At 48.6% G+C, this 16478-nt stretch overlaps 2 protein-coding genes across 7 annotated transcripts in view; both read left to right on the top strand.

Moving 5' to 3' along the window:
* The window catches only part of csdc2a (cold shock domain containing C2, RNA binding a), a 58827-nt gene extending 49011 nt beyond the window's left edge, over positions 1–9816 (top strand). For 2 of the 6 annotated variants that reach the window (XM_059953700.1, XM_059953704.1), the window contains exons 2-4: positions 1897–2094; positions 4418–4540; positions 6033–6480. In XM_059953700.1, the coding sequence (XP_059809683.1) occupies positions 1919–2094; positions 4418–4540; positions 6033–6195 (462 nt within the window). In that variant the 5' untranslated portion in view covers positions 1897–1918 and the 3' untranslated portion in view covers positions 6196–6480. Of the gene's footprint in view, positions 1–1116; positions 1341–1896; positions 2095–4417; positions 4541–6032; positions 6481–9678 lie in introns of those variants that run through there. The other 4 variants (XR_009508524.1, XM_059953702.1, XM_059953701.1 and 1 more) reach the window with 4 other exon arrangements.
* The window catches only part of LOC132383020 (general transcription factor II-I repeat domain-containing protein 2A-like), a 266610-nt gene that overhangs the window by 110699 nt on the left and 139433 nt on the right, over positions 1–16478 (top strand). The gene's annotated exons all lie outside the window — the stretch shown is intronic.

Raw genomic sequence — 16478 nt, 5'->3', positions numbered from 1 at the left:
TCAGAAATCCCCAATTTAATCTGAGCTTAATCACAATGACCAATGAACCCACCAACTGGTCCATCTTTGGACTGCGGTAGGAAATTGGAGCACACAGATACAGGGAGTACGTGCAAACTCCTTACAGGCAGCAGCGGGAGTTGAACTGCAAACCGTTGTGCTAACCGCTAGGTTATCGTGTCCCTGTCCCCTACCCCTTGCTTGGTCTCACTCTCCTCCACTGTAATGCATTCTTGAGGGAAGGTCGGCGTTGGGACAATAAGAACATCGAGGAGAGGCCTGGAATGCTTCTTCAAGATTCAGCAGCCAATCCTCCATGTAAGAATGTTGAAAATGAGAAAACAAATTATTAGAGGCAGGAAGCCAAGAATGAAACTTCTGGGAATTGACCCAGCCAGAGCTAACTCCTGAAATAACTGGAGATTATCACCAACATATTTTACAGATTCTGAGCATGGGAGAACTGATTCCTCTCGCTTCTGGGGTTTGGAAGACAGTGTGGGCTTGATGAGAACTTGAAGGGTCTCAACCTCACGGACACATAGCTAGCGCTGTCTGCCCCGCTCACCTCGTTTGCCAGATCTGAAGTTGTGAATCTTGCCATAGAGTCTTTGGGACATACAACACGGCAACAGGCCCTTCAGCCTAACTCTAACGTCCGTGCTGAGCGCGACACCCACCCCAACCAATCCTGTTTGTCTCACATCCCTCCACACCTTTCCTCCCCATGTCCATGTCCAAGTGTCTTTAAGTGTTGTTATTGCACCTGCCTCAACCACTTCCACCAGCAGCTTGTTCCATACGTGGACCACCCTTTGTGTGAAGAAGTTGCTCTTCAAGCCTCTTCTAAATCTTTCCCCTCTCACCTTTAACCCATGCCCTCTGGTTTTTGATTCCGTTTCTCTGGGAAAGTGCGATTAGGAAGAAAGCACAGCAGTCAGCTTCTCTACTTCCTTAGGAGTCTGCAAAGTTTCGGCAGAACCTCTGAAACGTCGACAAACTTCTACAGAGTATATTGATCTATTTATCTCTATCTGTCTCCATCTATTTTTATTGTAACTCATAGTAACTTGTTACATCTGCTACCACAAAACAACAAAGTTCAGGGCATATGTCAGTGATAATAAACTTGATTCTGATTCATGGAAAGAGATCATGTGCACACCGGCCAATAATGGTTACCCATGCTTCCCCATGAGTGGTTTGTTGATATAATGATAAACATTTTACATAATTGAATGTCAGCTGTTGTTGGACCTCAAGACCTTCAAAAACACGGCACGATAGCAAACCCGGGGCCACAGTGAATAAAAGCAAAGAATATTGGAAACGCGCAGCAGGTCAGGGAGCATCTGTAGAAATAACAAAACAGTTACTGTTTGGGGTCGCCAACTTTCAATAGTTCTGCTTACTTAGATCAGAACTTGGGGACGCAGCCTCAAGATTCGGGGGAGTAGGTTTAGGAAGGAGAGGAGGAGGAACTGCTTTGCCGTTCCTACAGACTCGGGAAAGTGTGGAATTCCCTGCCCCGGGATGCAGCAGAGCTACCTCATTAAATAGATCAAAGACACAGTGAAAGGGAATTAAAGTTTATGGGGAAAAGTCAGCAGATGGAGCTGAGTCCACAGTCAGATCAGCCTTGATCTTATTGCATGGTGGAGCAGGCTCAATGTTCATGCACTGATATACTATGTTTTTATTTTTTGATGAGTTATTTCTAACAGTTTATTTCGGTTTCCAGCATCTGCGGTTTTCTGACAGAGCAGGAACTGGGACAATCGCGCCCTCTGGCGGTCACCTCTGGGAGAGCAGTACAAGGAAGTTGTCTGCAGGACAAGCAAGGAGAGAGAAAGCAGATCAAGTGGGATCCTAACACCGTCTCCTTTTGTTTTACAGACAGAAATCCGCTTAAAGCACCATGTCGTCAGAGCAGAGCGAGACATCACCCTCACAGCCACCTCACTTGCCTCGAGCACAGGTGTCCCCTCCTTTACTCTACTGCCGTGACAGTCCCAAAACTTGGGAGCGTAACAACTCTCTCCTGGGGGACCTGCCCAGCCCTCTCCCCACCAAGCGCACCCGTACCTACTCTGCGTAAGTATTCCCGCTCTGTCAGCTCCTCCATATGATTGAGTGCGAGATTAATAGTAACCACATTCTCACCAGATCCTGGAGGGGTTCGGTTCAAACAGATCATCAAATCCGCGTGGAGTTTGCACTTTTCCTCCGGGTGCTCCGGTTTCCTCCCACATCCCGAAGACTTATGGTTTGTTGGTTTAAGACCCTTCTGGCCCTTTGAGCCATGCCACCCAGCAATCCCCCAATTTAATGCCACCCTAATCAATTTTCAATGACCTGGAAGCTGGCTGGTGGGAAGTGACTGACTGGGAGGGAACAAACGGGTGGGAATTGAACCTGGGTCACCTGCACGGTAGACCATTGTGCTAACCGCTACGCTACCATGGCACCAGTAAATTGTTGCAGGTGCATTCATGCAGAAGTATCTATGTAGTTCTGTCAGGTCTCCCCATAACCTCCAATGAGAACAGTTAATATTTGTCCAATTTTCCCTGGTTGCTAATGCTCTCTAATCCAGACAACATCCTGGTGAACTTCATCCAAGCTCTTCCAAACCCTCCACTCCCCCCCCACCCCGTAATGTGGAGGCCAGAAATGCTCGAAATGGTCCAAATGAGGCCCGAACCAAGTTTTGTACCGCTGCAGTGTATTAGTGTAGTTAAGTCCACAGTGGCTAGCACAGACAGTGTGGGCTGATTGGCCTATTCCATGCAGTCTTACTCCACATCTGGAGGTCTGCATACACTTGAGCCTCTTTATTTAGGACTCTCTGGCGAAGGATTGGTATCGATCTTATCGAAGCACTAGATTCTATGCTGTCTTACGGGGGCAGGGGGGTCGATGCTTCGAGGATGTCACCCACTGTGGGGGTTTCTAGAGCTGGTAGATTCACCTCAGATGGACAGAGGAGTGACTCCTTCTATTGAAGGATTGACCCGCCGGAGTTGTGGAGGCTGGGCCATTAACACTGTCGATCTGTCCCCACCCCTCGTCAACACAGAGGCAGAATGAACTCAGAGCTCAGATAGTGACCTCACTGAGTGCTTGATCTCTCTCCCCATCCCTTCTTTCTCCTTGGTCCCTTCTCTTCCCCTTCTCCCCTTTCCCTCCCATATCTCTCTATCTAACAGTCCATTTGCCCACGTTTGGCACATATCCCTCAAAACCTCTCCTATCCATGTACCTCTTCACACCATTTCCTCTGGTGCCTCATAAACTGTTCACCCACTGGTAAAAAAATACCTGCTCAGCTTTCTATCAAACCTTTTCACTCTCACATTAAACCTGTGCCTTCTAGTTCCTGATTCTCCACCCTGCATTCACCCTGTCTGTACCCTGGCTATATCTTTGTGCCTAAGACTTTGTTGATTCCGAACAAAAATAAAATTTCATAACATATATGAGTGATGATAAACCTGATTCTGATACGGGTCTTATTGGTGGACTGAGAGTGGGAAGGGGGCAGGGAGAGGGGAATCATGGTTGGGAAAAGGGGAAGGGAGAGGGAAGCACCAGAAAGACATTCTGTAACGATCAATAAACCAATTGTTTGGAATCGAATGACCTTGCCTGGTGTCTCAGGGCTGGGTGTGTCTGCACCTGCACCCCCAAACCACCGCCCCTGTCTCATGCCCCTCCCGTAGTGCCACCATCACCATTCCCAAGATCCTTTGCTCCCACCAGATTTACAAGCCCGCTCTCTGCTCCATGTTAACAAATTCAGTACTGTGCAAAAGTCTCCGGCACTCTATTTATCTATATAAATCAAAGTTTTTTTTTGCACAGTACTGTATAAGATCAACCTCCTATTCTCCAATAAATAGGCTGTAATCATGCTTAACTATAACTTAGTTCCTTTAGTCCTGACAACATCCTTGTAAATCTTTACATTCTCCACCTTTCCTAAAGCAAGGTGACCAAAACTGGACACAATATTCCACATGGAGCCTCACCCCCATATTGTACATCTGCAACATAACATCCTAGTTCTATACACAGTGAGGGCCAACATGCCAACAGCCTTCTTCAACCCCCTGTCCGCCTACGACTCCACTTTCACGGACTATATCTGAGTCCTGCTCACACCTTTATCAACTTCCCTCAGAAGGCAAATGGGAAAGTACTTGGAAGGGCAAGATGTTGCCTATCCGGGGAACGTGCAGGGAAGAGGGAATTATTGGATTGATCATCGAAGGAGCAAGCATTGGTCCGTTGGGCCGAATGGCCTGCTCAGCTGTGGTCAACTGTAACCTTCATCTGTACGTTTGTCTCTCAGTGATCTGGATGGCATTGTTCTGAGTCCTTGTCTGAGTTCACCACCCTGTTTCTCCCCTTCCAGCTCCGCCCGGGCAACCCTTGGCCCCATCTCCAAGGGCAGGTGTAAGTGCTTCTCCAGGTCACAGGGTCACGGGTTCATCACCCCCTCGGACGGGAAGGAGGACATCTTCGTGCACATCTCCGAGTGAGTGGTCACAGCGTCTCTTCAGAATGAGAAGGCATCCTCAAGGCAGAGCGATCGCGGGCCGATGCACGGCGGGTGGGAGCAGGGAGGTTCAAGTGCAAATTTGTTGCTTCCACCGGCAGACGTACCCAAGGCGCAAATGCAATGAAGATTAGCTTTTTGCAGCAGCAGCACAGGCGAAGAGGAGGACAAGCATGTGTTAACATAAACTTAGATTAATATATATATATCAATTGTGCACAAAATAAGCAACAAAATAGATATAACAAACTAGTGAGAGGGAGAAAAAGACAAGTCTCCAAGACAGTGTTAGGGATATTCACGTGAGTTCAGGAACCTGTTGGCAGTGCGGAAGAAGTTTCTGTTGAAGCTTCGAGCTGTTAGTCCACAGGCTCCTTACCTCCTGCCTGATGACAGCATTGAAAAGAGGGCCTGGTCTGGTCAGAACAAGTGTGTGCCCTTATCCGCCTTCCTGAGGAATCACCTCTTGAAAATGTCCCCCGTGGTGGAGAAAACTCTGCCCACGCTGGAACTTGCTGAGTCCATCCCACTCCCTAGCCTCTCGCATTGGAGTTCCCACACCAGGCTGTGATGGAACCAGTCAGAATGCTCCCCACTGTTCATCTTCAATGGCATGCCAAAGCAACACACACGAGATGCTGGAGGAACTCAGCAGCATCCATGTAAAAGAACATAGTCGCCATTTTGGGCCAAGACCCTTCATTAGGATTGTCCAGAACAGGTTGGTTCAAGAACCCTCTGGTTGTAGGGAAGCAGCGGTGTCTGAAGTTGGTGGTGTGGGACTTCAGGTTTCTGCACCCCCTGTAGGTAGCGTGTAGGCCCCCGTTAGTCTTGATAGACCATGGATTTGCACCTTGGAAAGTTTCCAGGGCGCAAGCCTGGGCAAGTTTTTTTTTTGTGGAAGACCGGCAGTTGCCCAAACTGCAAGTCTCCCCTCGCCACACCCCAATGTTGTCCAAGGGAAGGGCATTAGGACCCATACAGCTTGGCACCGGTGTCGTCGCAGAGCAATGTGTGGTTAGGTGCCTTGCTCAAGGACACACACACAGCCTCAGCCAAGGCTCGAACTAGCGACCTTCAGATCACTAGACGAACGCCTTAATCACTTGGCCACGCGCCAACACCTGCACCCCCTGCCTAATGGTAGTAGCAAAAAGGGGGCACGATGGTGGGGGTCCTTGATAGATGCCGCTTTCTTGAGGCTGTCAGCGCTGGAGAGGGCTGAGAGGGAGAAGGGTTATCAGTGGAAGGAGGAGATGGGAAATTCCTTGGGTCAGATGATCTTCCTCCACCTCCTTTCTAACGAGGAGGAACGAGTGAGGTAGGCTTGAAGGTCCAGGTGGACCATCACTGCTTCTAAGTTCTTGATTTCGCATCAGGATTCATCTGGCTTTGAGTAACCCAGCTCCCCCGCTGATTATCTCAGGGCTGAACTCGCTGACCCTAACTTTTCCCGCTTTTCTGTCCTCAGCATCGAGGGGGAGTACGTGCCGGTGGAAGGAGACGAAGTCACGTACAAGGTGTGCGCCGTCCCGCCCAAGAACATAAAGTTCCAGGCTGTCGAGGTGGTCATCACCCACCTGGCCCCGGGAACTAAGCACGAGACCTGGTCTGGGCAGATCATCGACTCCTGAAGCAGCAGGCAGGTTGGGATCTGAAGGTCTGAAAGACTGGCTCCATCAGCAGGACTTTTAAAACTGCAAATCGACACAAAATTAATTGTGGGGAGAATATGTGATTTGTGAGTTGTGTATTGTAATAGACTTTACAGGTTATGGTTTAAAAAAGGATTATACTGTATATAACACAAAGCTATAGGCTAGGGAAGGGGGTGTGAGAATGGCTTTATCCATATCTTTAACCATTTTGCTCCTGCCAGCTCCTCCGAATAGGCCCCAAGGCAAATAAATTCTACTTAATTAAGGCAGAATCTACTTTGTTTCCCGGTGGAGGGTTCGTTTCAACTCTAAGGTGCCTGGAAACATTGGACCATGCTTCCTCACCAGTCCAGACGTGAGATGGTGTTGGAAAGGTGTCTTAATCTCCCTGCCCTGGTCCTCGTTGTCAAAGAGTGATGTGCATATCCCGGCACCGTGAAACTTTCAGTCTGCCCTCTCTGGCCTCCTGCAGATTCAGGGATGAGGATCTGCTGGTTTCTATTTGTCAATAGATGAAGCCCTTCCACAGTTGAATGACCCCATTCCAAGGATTCTGGTCAAGGAGAAATAGTTTCCATCCATTTACCCCATTGAATCCCTGAATCAAACCGAAATCAGACCACCCCTAAATCTGCCAAAATCTTAGCAGAATCAGGAAATCTGCTTGCGTAGCACTACACTTCTTTAACATCCTGCGGCTGAAAGTCTATTTCTTCTCCCTCCACGGGAGTGAAACACAATAGCAGCATTTCCCACGGAAAGAGAAAAGTTCAAACCCTAGGACCCTTCATCAGAACCGATTGAGTGGTTAAGGGTCCCGAACCGTGTAACGTTAAAGATTCCTCTCTCTGCAGATGCTGCCTGGCTTGCTGAGGTTTTCCGTTTCTTTTATTTTGACTTTCTGGTGATAGAGAGTTTCATTCTTCAGCAGTTGTTTCTCGTTATTACATTCAGGTTGGGGGTTTGACCAGAGGGAGTCAGCCCTGATTTCAGATACCAGGCCACATGGTATAAAATAATTTCCTCTACAATATCTCCAATTCACTCACCCAAGGCCCTATCACCCTGCCTGTTTCCTCTCCACCCTCTGTTGCATTTGTCTATCGCCTAACCACTCCTCCCTTTGGTCCTGCACTGTTCCCATCTCCCTTCCTTGCTTCCATACTCCATTTCCCTTCCCGATCAGATTCCATCATTTCAGCCCCCTGTTACCTCCCAGCCTCTGTCACTATATCCACTCTTCCTTCCTCCATCTGCATCTCACCCTCCTGATCTGAATCCACCCCCCCCTTCCCCTTACTGCCCAACTCCCCCTCTATCTCTCATAAATGGTCTCGACCTGAAACGTTCATTGCCCATTCCCCTTTCCCCTCCACAGATGCTGCCTGGTCTGCTGAGTTCCTTCTGCAGTTTTTTTGCGCTCTAGATTCTGGCATCTGCAGTCTTGGGTGTCTGTATTCCATTTTAGGGGGGTGGGGGGGTTCAGACCATATTGTCCTGTCGAATGACCTTCCTGGGACAACAGGCCTCACCAGTTTAATCAACTGTTTATTGCCTCGCTCCCCCCTTCCAGCCACCTAGTCAAAATTCCAATTCTCTTAGGTTTATTTATCTTCCCTCCTTCCCCTGGATGTTCCCAATAAAATCCGTCTCAATTCTGTTCCATGGCCAAGGGGGGACTTGGGCCTGGGGTCACCAGCTGCCCTGAGCTAGTCCTGCTGCAGCTCACTGGGACTTTGAAGCAATTGCTTTTCTTATTGTCTGATGGGACCAGGGATTCACAACGATCCAGGCACTTTGCTCGACCAGGGATTCAGGCATTTTATGGGACCAGGGATCCAGGCACTTTGCTCGACCAGGGATTCAGGCATTTTATGGGACCAGGGATCCAGGCACTTTGCTCGACCAGGGATTCAGGCATTTTATGGGACCAGGGATCCAGGCACTTTGCTCGACCAGGGATTCAGGCATTTTATGGGACCAGGGATCCAGGCACTTTGCTCGACCAGGGATTCAGGCATTTTATGGGACCAGGGATCCAGGCACTTTGCTCGACCAGGGATTCAGGCATTTTATGGGACCAGGGATCCAGGCACTTTGCTCGACCAAGGATTCAGGCACTTTATCGGGCCAGGGATCCAGGCACTTTGTCCCACAACAATTCTGTGGGACTTAGTTGCTGTTCAGCCCCTGCCTTCCCAGTTTCTGTCAAACAGGGACAGCAAGCTGGCACAGCAGGTACCGCCGGCATTGCTGCCTCGCAGCCTCAGGAGACGCAGGTTCAATCCCGATCTTGGGCACTGTCTGGGTGGAGTTTGCACATTCTCCCTGCGCCCACGTGGGTCACCCCTGGGTGCTCCAGTTTCTTCCAGTGACGTGCGGGTTGGTAGGTTGACGAGCTAGTGGGTGGGAGGAACAGGAGGAGCTGACGGGTGATGCAGAGGAATATGAGAGAAGGTGAGTTGGATGGAGCCATTATGGGAGCCAGGCAATGGAACGACACCCTTCCCCGCACAAAGCTGCCCCTCTGTCCTCTCGTTGGACGGCTGGAGGGGAAGTTAATCTGTCCATTACCCCATCTACATCACAGTTCCCTCACCAGGAAGCACAGTAGCGTAGCACAACGGTTTACAGTACAGGTGACCTAGGTTCAATTCCCACCACTGCATGGAGTTTGTACATTCCCCAATGGGTGCCTCAGTTTCCTCCTGCAGTCCAAAACCGGTAGGTTAATTGGTCACTGTAAATTCAACCTGGGATTAGGTTGGGATTAAATCAGAAGATGCTGGATGGTGTATCCCAGCCATGTGGGGGTAGAGGATCACATCTAGGTCTCTGAAGAGTGATTTAGTCTCTGATCTCCAGTGTTGTCTGTTGCATTTGCATCTCCTCCCTGTGACAGTGTGGGCACCCTCTGGATTCTCCCACAGTGAGCCAGGTCAGCCTAGTGTAAGAGGTGAAATAAAATAAAATGGAATTAATGTAAGATTAGTGCAAATGAGTGCTCAAGGGGGTCAGTACATAGTGGGCAGAAGGGCCTGTTTCTTTGTGTAGGACTCTCTATATGATGCTAAGAGTGGTTGTTTGGCTGATTGAGTCTGTGTTTATCAGGGGACTCACAGTTAGGTCAATTTACTCCAGAATCTTGAGTTGCCTTGCTCTGTGAATTTAAAGATCAGAGATCCCACGGCTCATTTCCCAATCCATGTACAGGGAACTCGATAAGGATCTCCCCCACACCCCCTCCAGTCCTCTCGGTGGTCCTGAGAGAGATCAGGGCCGCTGACTCCACTGGACTGAGGGCGCCAAGAGTGACTGGTTTCCATGGGAACGGGGTGGGCCGAGCGATGGAAGTTGGGCCGGGGAGGAGGAGGAGGAGGTGAGGGGGTTGTATTGAGGGGTAACCCGATTATCGATGTGACGCACGAATCGTTATCGTTTCCGCACATTTTATTCCAGCTGCACCTTCCATTTCGTGAGTCAAACAGAGCTGATTTCCATTGTGACCACTCACCATGAACTCCAGCGTTGAGACTGATTAAAACCAATGATCGATTTCTAGAGAGTGATGGTTTTTGCTGGCAATAAATACCAATAAAACACCATGTTGTGGTCTTTTAATTCTCCCGGCTGAATCTTCTGAATGCATAGTCAAGTGGCAAGAACTGAAGTAATACACAGCTCGGACTAAACTGCCCTGTGGTACCACGAGTCGCAGCCAACGCCAGAGTTTTTAATCAACCCCCCCACCCCACGCTTCCTGTGAGGTGGGTGGAGGTTCAAAGACTCCACCAGAGCGCAACCATCTCTGCCCGCAGTCCAGTGCAGGACTGAGGGAGCGCCGCGCTGTCGGAGGGAGGGACTCGGCGTCTGGTCAGGAGAGGGACGGACAGTCCGGTGTCTTCAGCCGGGCTGCGAAGAGCCAAGGTGAGAAGGTTGAAAGGAGGAGAGGAGTAGGTGAAAGCTGAGTGGGGGAAGGTGGCTGGGTAGGAGGGGAGGGGGTTTGATGTGAGAAACTGGAAGAGCTAAAGAGCTGAAGAAAGAGGAATTTGATAGAATGAACCATGGAAGAAAGGGGAGCAGGAGGAGAATCAGAGTGAATTGATGGGCTGGTGGGAATTGAATTGAATTGACTTTATTACTTACATCCCTCGTGTACATGAGGAGTAAAAATCTTTACGATACGTCTCCGTTTAAATGTGCAATGTGCAGTTTATAGCAATTTATAATACAGTAAATAGTATGTACAGTCAGTGTGGCATAGAAGTACAACTGTATCAGCGTGAGTTCATCAGTCCGATGGCCTGGTGGAAGAAGCTGTCCCAGAGCCTGTTGGTCTTGGCTTTTATGCTGCGGTACCGTTTCCCCGATGGTAGCAGCTGCAACAGTTTGTGGTTGGGGTGACTCGGTTCCCCAATGAACCTTCGGGCCCTTTTTTCACACCTGTCTTTGTAAGTGTCCTGAATAGTGGGAAGGTCACATCTACAGTTGCGCTGGGCTGTCCGCACAACTCCCTGCGACCACGTGGGTCACCCCTGGGTGCTCCAGTTTTGTGCAGGTTGGTAGGTTAACGAGCTAGTGGGTGGGAGGAACAGAAGGTTTCCCTCTACCCCCTTCTCACCTGCTTATTCTTGCCTCTGGCCGCCGGTGGAAAAGAATAAACAGACAGCATGTTAGGCTGAGTCCCTGTTAAAGAGCCCTAACGAAGGGCCTTGGTCTGAAAAGTCCCCTGTTTATTCTCCTCCAGGGATACTGCCAGGGTTCCCTCAGCTTTCTGTGTGTGTGTGTTGCTCGTGAGACCCAGCATCTGCAAGTCTCTTGCGTTTATGACCCAGTTGGAGAAACCACCTTTTGAAAGGGGACTAAAACATACCATCTTCTCAGGTGACTATGCTAAAGAAATGCTTTGAGTATTCTGCACTAATATTCATCCTAGAGTTGATATAAAAACATTGAGGGAAGTACAGTTCCCATGCCTGCCTGGAGAAGGAAAGGAAAGAAGAAGAACTTCTCTCTTTCTCCATTCCCCATTCTGGTTTCCCTCTACCCCTTCTCACCTGCTTATTCTTGCTTCCAGGCCCCCGTGCATTCAGCTCTGGTCATCCCATTACAGGAAGGATGGGGAGACTGCAGAGAGAGTGCAGAAGAGGTTCACCGGGATGCTAACACAAGAAGATCTGCAGATGCTGGAAATCCAGAGCAACACGCACACAAAAATGCTGGAGGAACTCAGCAGGGCAGGAAAAGCATCTACGGAAAAGAGTAAACGGCAGACGCTTTGGGCTGAGACCCTGATAAAGAACCTTAAAGAAGGGTCTCGGCCCAAAAAGTCAACTGTTCACTCTGCTCCACAGACACTGCCTGGCCTGCTGGGTTCCTCCAGCACTTTGTGTGTGTCATCAGGACACTGCCTGGATTAGTGACAAGGAAAGGGTGGAAAAACTAGGAATGTTTTCTCCAGAGCTGTGGAGGCTGAGGGGAGAACATGCTTGAAATTTATAGAATTATGAGAGGCAGTGTATCTTTTTCCCTGGGTCAAAATTTCTAATACTGGAGGGAATGCTTTATAAGATGAGGGGGGGTAAATTAATTTAACACAAAAATGGTGGGTGCCTGGGGCTCTCTGCCAGGGTTGGGGGCAGAGGCAGGCACAATATAAACACGCAAGAGTCTCTTCAGGACATGAATACGCAGAGAACGGAGGGATGTGGATCACATTCTAACAGAACAGATATGGTGCCATTAGCCTCATTGGTTCAGCACAGCATTGTGGGCTAAAGGGGCCTGTCCCTGCATTAACTAAGATTATTAAATAATATTGCAAAGGCAAAACACTGCATGAGCTGGGAATCAGAACGAAAGCAGGGAACAAGAGAAAATCTGCAGATGCTGGAACTCCGAGCAACACGCGCCAAACTGCTGGAGGAACTCAGCAGGCCAGGCAGCGTGGAACCATAGAACACTACAGCGCAGAAACAGGCCTTTTGGCCCTTCTAGACAAAGAGTACAGTCGAAGGGTTTCGGCTCAAAACGTACTCTTTTCCTAGATGCTGCCTGGTCTGCTGAGTTCCAGCATTAAGTGTGTGTTGCTCAGAAAATACTGGTACTTACCCAGCAGGTCAAGCAGCAGCCATGGAAGAAGGAACAGTCTGATGTTTCTGGTTTGGGATCCTTCAGAACTGAGAAAAGCTGGGAGTCGGCTGGGGACAACGGGTGGGATAAAGAGAAACCCTCTGGTAGGATGAATAAAGGGGCAGTTAAATCTACAGCACCTCCACACCCAACTTCTCTGCTTCTTAGACTAACATGGGGCTTTGTCACTTCCGATGATCTGATACGTTAACCGTTCCTCCATCCACAGGTGCCCTCCAACCAGCCAAGTGTTTCCGGCATTTTGTAACTGGAATAAAAAAACTAGGAAATGTTCAGGTGGTCGGGCAGCTTCTGTGGTGAGAGGAACAGACTAATCTTTCAGGTCAACACACACACAAAATGCTAGAGGAGCTCAGCAAGTCAGGCAGCATCTGTGGAAGTGGATCGATAGCTTGCGCTTCAGGCGGAGACCCTTCTTCAGGACTGAGAACGGGGGATGGTGGGGTGGGGAAGATGCCAGCTTTTAAAGAGGTGGAAGGAGGCTTGCTGGAAGGTGACAGGTGAAGCCGCTCAGGTGGGTGAGGTCATGGACCAGAGAAGATAGAATCTGGTAGGAGAGGAGAGTGGACAAAAAGAGATGGGGAAGGAGTTCCCTCCAACACTCTGTGGTGTGTTGCTTTGGATTTCCAGAATCCTCAGACTCGCTGATGTTCGGGATCTTTTAGGTCAATCTACCTAACTTGGCAGTTCTCAGCCTGGGGGTCTTCAACTCCTTGCTTAATGATATTGGTCCAAAGCATGGAAAGCTCAGGTCTAGCTGATTATTATTGATCTGATATTGTTCCAGCCCCTTACAGCACTTTGACCACACTTTGGACAGGTATTTTGTTGTTAGTAACTGCTCTGGAATGCCCGGGGATAACAGTAGGTGCTATATGAAGGCAGGAGAACAAGAGAAGATGAGGCTGAAACCTGTCACGGTTGGGTGAGTTATAAAATATCTACAGTTCAAGCAGTAAGAACAGACATCACAGAGAAAGGGGGAAAACCGAGAAAATCATGTTCAGATAGAATATTACAACAAAGTACAGGCCCTTCGGCCCACAATGTGCTAACCTTTTAACCTACTCTAAATAGTCTAACCCTTCCCTCCTACGTAACCCCCCCTTCCATTTTCCACATACCCAAGAGTTTCTTAAATAACCCAAATAAATCTGCCTCTACCACCACCCCTGGCAGGACATTCCACACATCCACCACTCTCTGTGCAAAGAATTTACCTCTGACATTCTCCCTAAACTTTCCTCCAATCACCTTACAATTATGCGCCCTTGTATTAGCCATTTCCGCCCTGAGAAAGACTCTCCGGCTGTCCACTCTATCTATGCCTCTTATCATCTTGTACACCTCTTAACAAAAGCATCACGAAGGCGTACCGATTAGCGCAGCGCTATTATGGTCCAGGGCGTTCCGGAGGTCAGAGGTCGATTCCGGCACCAGTTTGTAAGGAGTCTTTGTACTGTGGGATTCCTGTGGAATGCAAGGGTTTTCATCCGGGTGCTCCGGTTTCCTCCCACAGTCGAGAGACGTACCGGGTAGCTTCATTGGACATTGTAAATTGCCCGTGATTAGGTTAGGGTTAATCGGGGTTATGGGGTCGCTGGGATGGCATGGCTCGAAAGGGTCTACTCCCTGCAGTTTTGCCAAATAAATAAATAATCCAAGTCACCTCTCATCCTCCTTTGTTCCAAAAAGGAAAGCCCTAGCTTGCTCAACTGATCTTCATAAAACTTACCCTTTAGTCCAGGCAGCATCCTGGTAAATATCTTCTACACCCTCTCTGAAACTTCCACATTGTTCCTATAACGAGGTGTTACGAACCCCGTAGCTGGCTCACTTACCAGCAAAGATAGAGAGGCCCGTTGAAGTCTGATGGTACTATTTTTAAAAGTCTTTATTTATAAAGGGGCACAAAAATAAGATTAATACAGACATTCAGATAAAATACGTCGTCAATACTCAATTGAAAAACGCAGGTATAATAATAATTAATTATTATTATCATCAATTAAGCAATAGCTCTATCATTTGTCTAGGGGATAGTGTATTGTCCGATGGAAAGGTAAAAGTCACTGTCCTTTCAAGCTGTAGCTCTTTGGGTTTAAGAGAGACGGTTTTAAACTTACCCGGGTCTTTTATGAGGCCAATCAGTTGAGTCGGGGGAGTTGGTTCCCCGTTGTTAGTTCCAAGTCGTTTTCCATGGTACCAGCCACCAGCCCCCAGGCAAGGGAACCGAACGCACGTGGCCTCCTTCAAATGGCTTCCCTCTATTATGGGATCGCTAGCGTTTCTTCTGGTGCGTCTGAAGGGGTTGTTCCCCCAGACCCTCTTTTATACTTCCTCACGGGGTCTCAGATGCGAATCAGGTTGGGATGATGCAATCCCTCTCTCAACCAGCCCACTTTGCCCGAGGGCTTTCACGTAGCACAGTCTCCAATCCACAAATGTTGTCTCCAGGAGACAATGGCCATGTCTCTCTCTCTCATTTCCTGGGTCCTCTGACCCAACCCAATAATGCTCTTGCGATTCTCACAAAGGAGGGGGCTCCCCCGCACCCTTCGGCCCCTCAGAGCTGTGGTGCATTCATAACAGAGGTAATCAGAACCCAACACAATATTCCAAGTGTGACCTAACCAAATGATCAGGTAATTTTCATTGAACAGCTGATTTATTATTCCAGAACAATGCATAAACTGCTAGGGGGCCATGGTATTATCGTGTGTATTCTGACTGATGATATACCAAACACTCATTGTCATGGATGATACAAGGTACCTGTTTGCACTTTCCAATGGACCAGGACGATGATGGCGGTTGTCTGTAATATTTATATAGTAAATATTTTACACGCATACGCACACACAAACCGCACGCTTGCCTATACAGAGACAAAAACATGCACATGAAATGCAGGAGCGACTCAGCAAGTGAGGCAGAATCTGTTGTCCAGCTCAGGCCAGTGGTGCTGCCCGGCTTGCTGAGTTCCTCCAGCATTTTGTGTAAGTTTTGCAAATCTGCAGAATCTCTTGTGTTTATCACAAAAAACACACACGCTACACAAACACATACATCCGTCCACAGAGACAAACACATGTACCATCCCATAAGACATAGGACAATTAGGCCATCTGGCCCATCGAGTCTGCTCCACGATTCAATCATGGCTGATCCTTCTTTTTCTCCTCCTCAACCCCAGGTCCCAGCCTTCTCCCTGTAACCTTTGATCCCATGTCCAATCAAGAACCTTTCAAACTCTGCCTAAAATACACCCAACGACCTGGCCTCCACAGTTGCATGTGGCAAGAAATTTTACAAATTCACCACCCTTTGGCTAAAGAAATTTCTCCACATCTCTGTTTTGAAAGGGCGCCCCTCTATCCTGAGGCTGTGCCCTCTTGTCCTAGACTCTCCCACCATGGGAAACATCCTTTCCACATCTACTCTGTCCAGACCTTTCAACATTCAAAAGGTTTTAATGAGATCCTCCCCCCATCCTTCTGAATTCCAGAGAGTACAGACCCTGAGCCATCAAATGTTCCTCGTATGATAACCCTTTCATTCCTGGAATCGTCTTTGTGAACCTCCTCTGGATGTACACTCACACACACACACACACACACACACACACTCACACTCACACTCACACACTCACACACGTAGATACACACCCAGATGTATACACATGCAAATACATACACACACACACACACACACACACACACACAGAGTTAAAACATCTGTGTACCAACCATTTCATAAGAATCATTGTTATAAATGTTAATGCTGTTCTGTCACAATGACTTGCACATCAGGAACATTCTCCACCCCTTTCCTATTAGAGGCCGGTTGCCTGTGCCAGACAAGGATTACATTGTAGAACTGTTTGAAATTATAATTTGATTCAGTTCACAGGAGCCCGCCTAGTGGCCTTTGTGAGTGGCGGGTACAGGCAGTGCCCGATACTGTGCTGAAGGAGCAGAGGGCTTCACCCTCTCACCACACAGCAGGAGGCGAATCTTTGGCTTTGAGCCATAAATAACGGCAGAGCTTCATCAAGGTGACTTCAAATTTTCAATTCCGACCTGCCTCGTGAACACCCGCTCCCG

This window comes from Hypanus sabinus, chromosome 29, assembly GCF_030144855.1.
Source record: "Hypanus sabinus isolate sHypSab1 chromosome 29, sHypSab1.hap1, whole genome shotgun sequence".
NCBI classification, from domain to species: Eukaryota; Metazoa; Chordata; class Chondrichthyes; order Myliobatiformes; family Dasyatidae; genus Hypanus; species Hypanus sabinus.
This window is presented reverse-complemented; position numbering and strand designations above follow the sequence as displayed.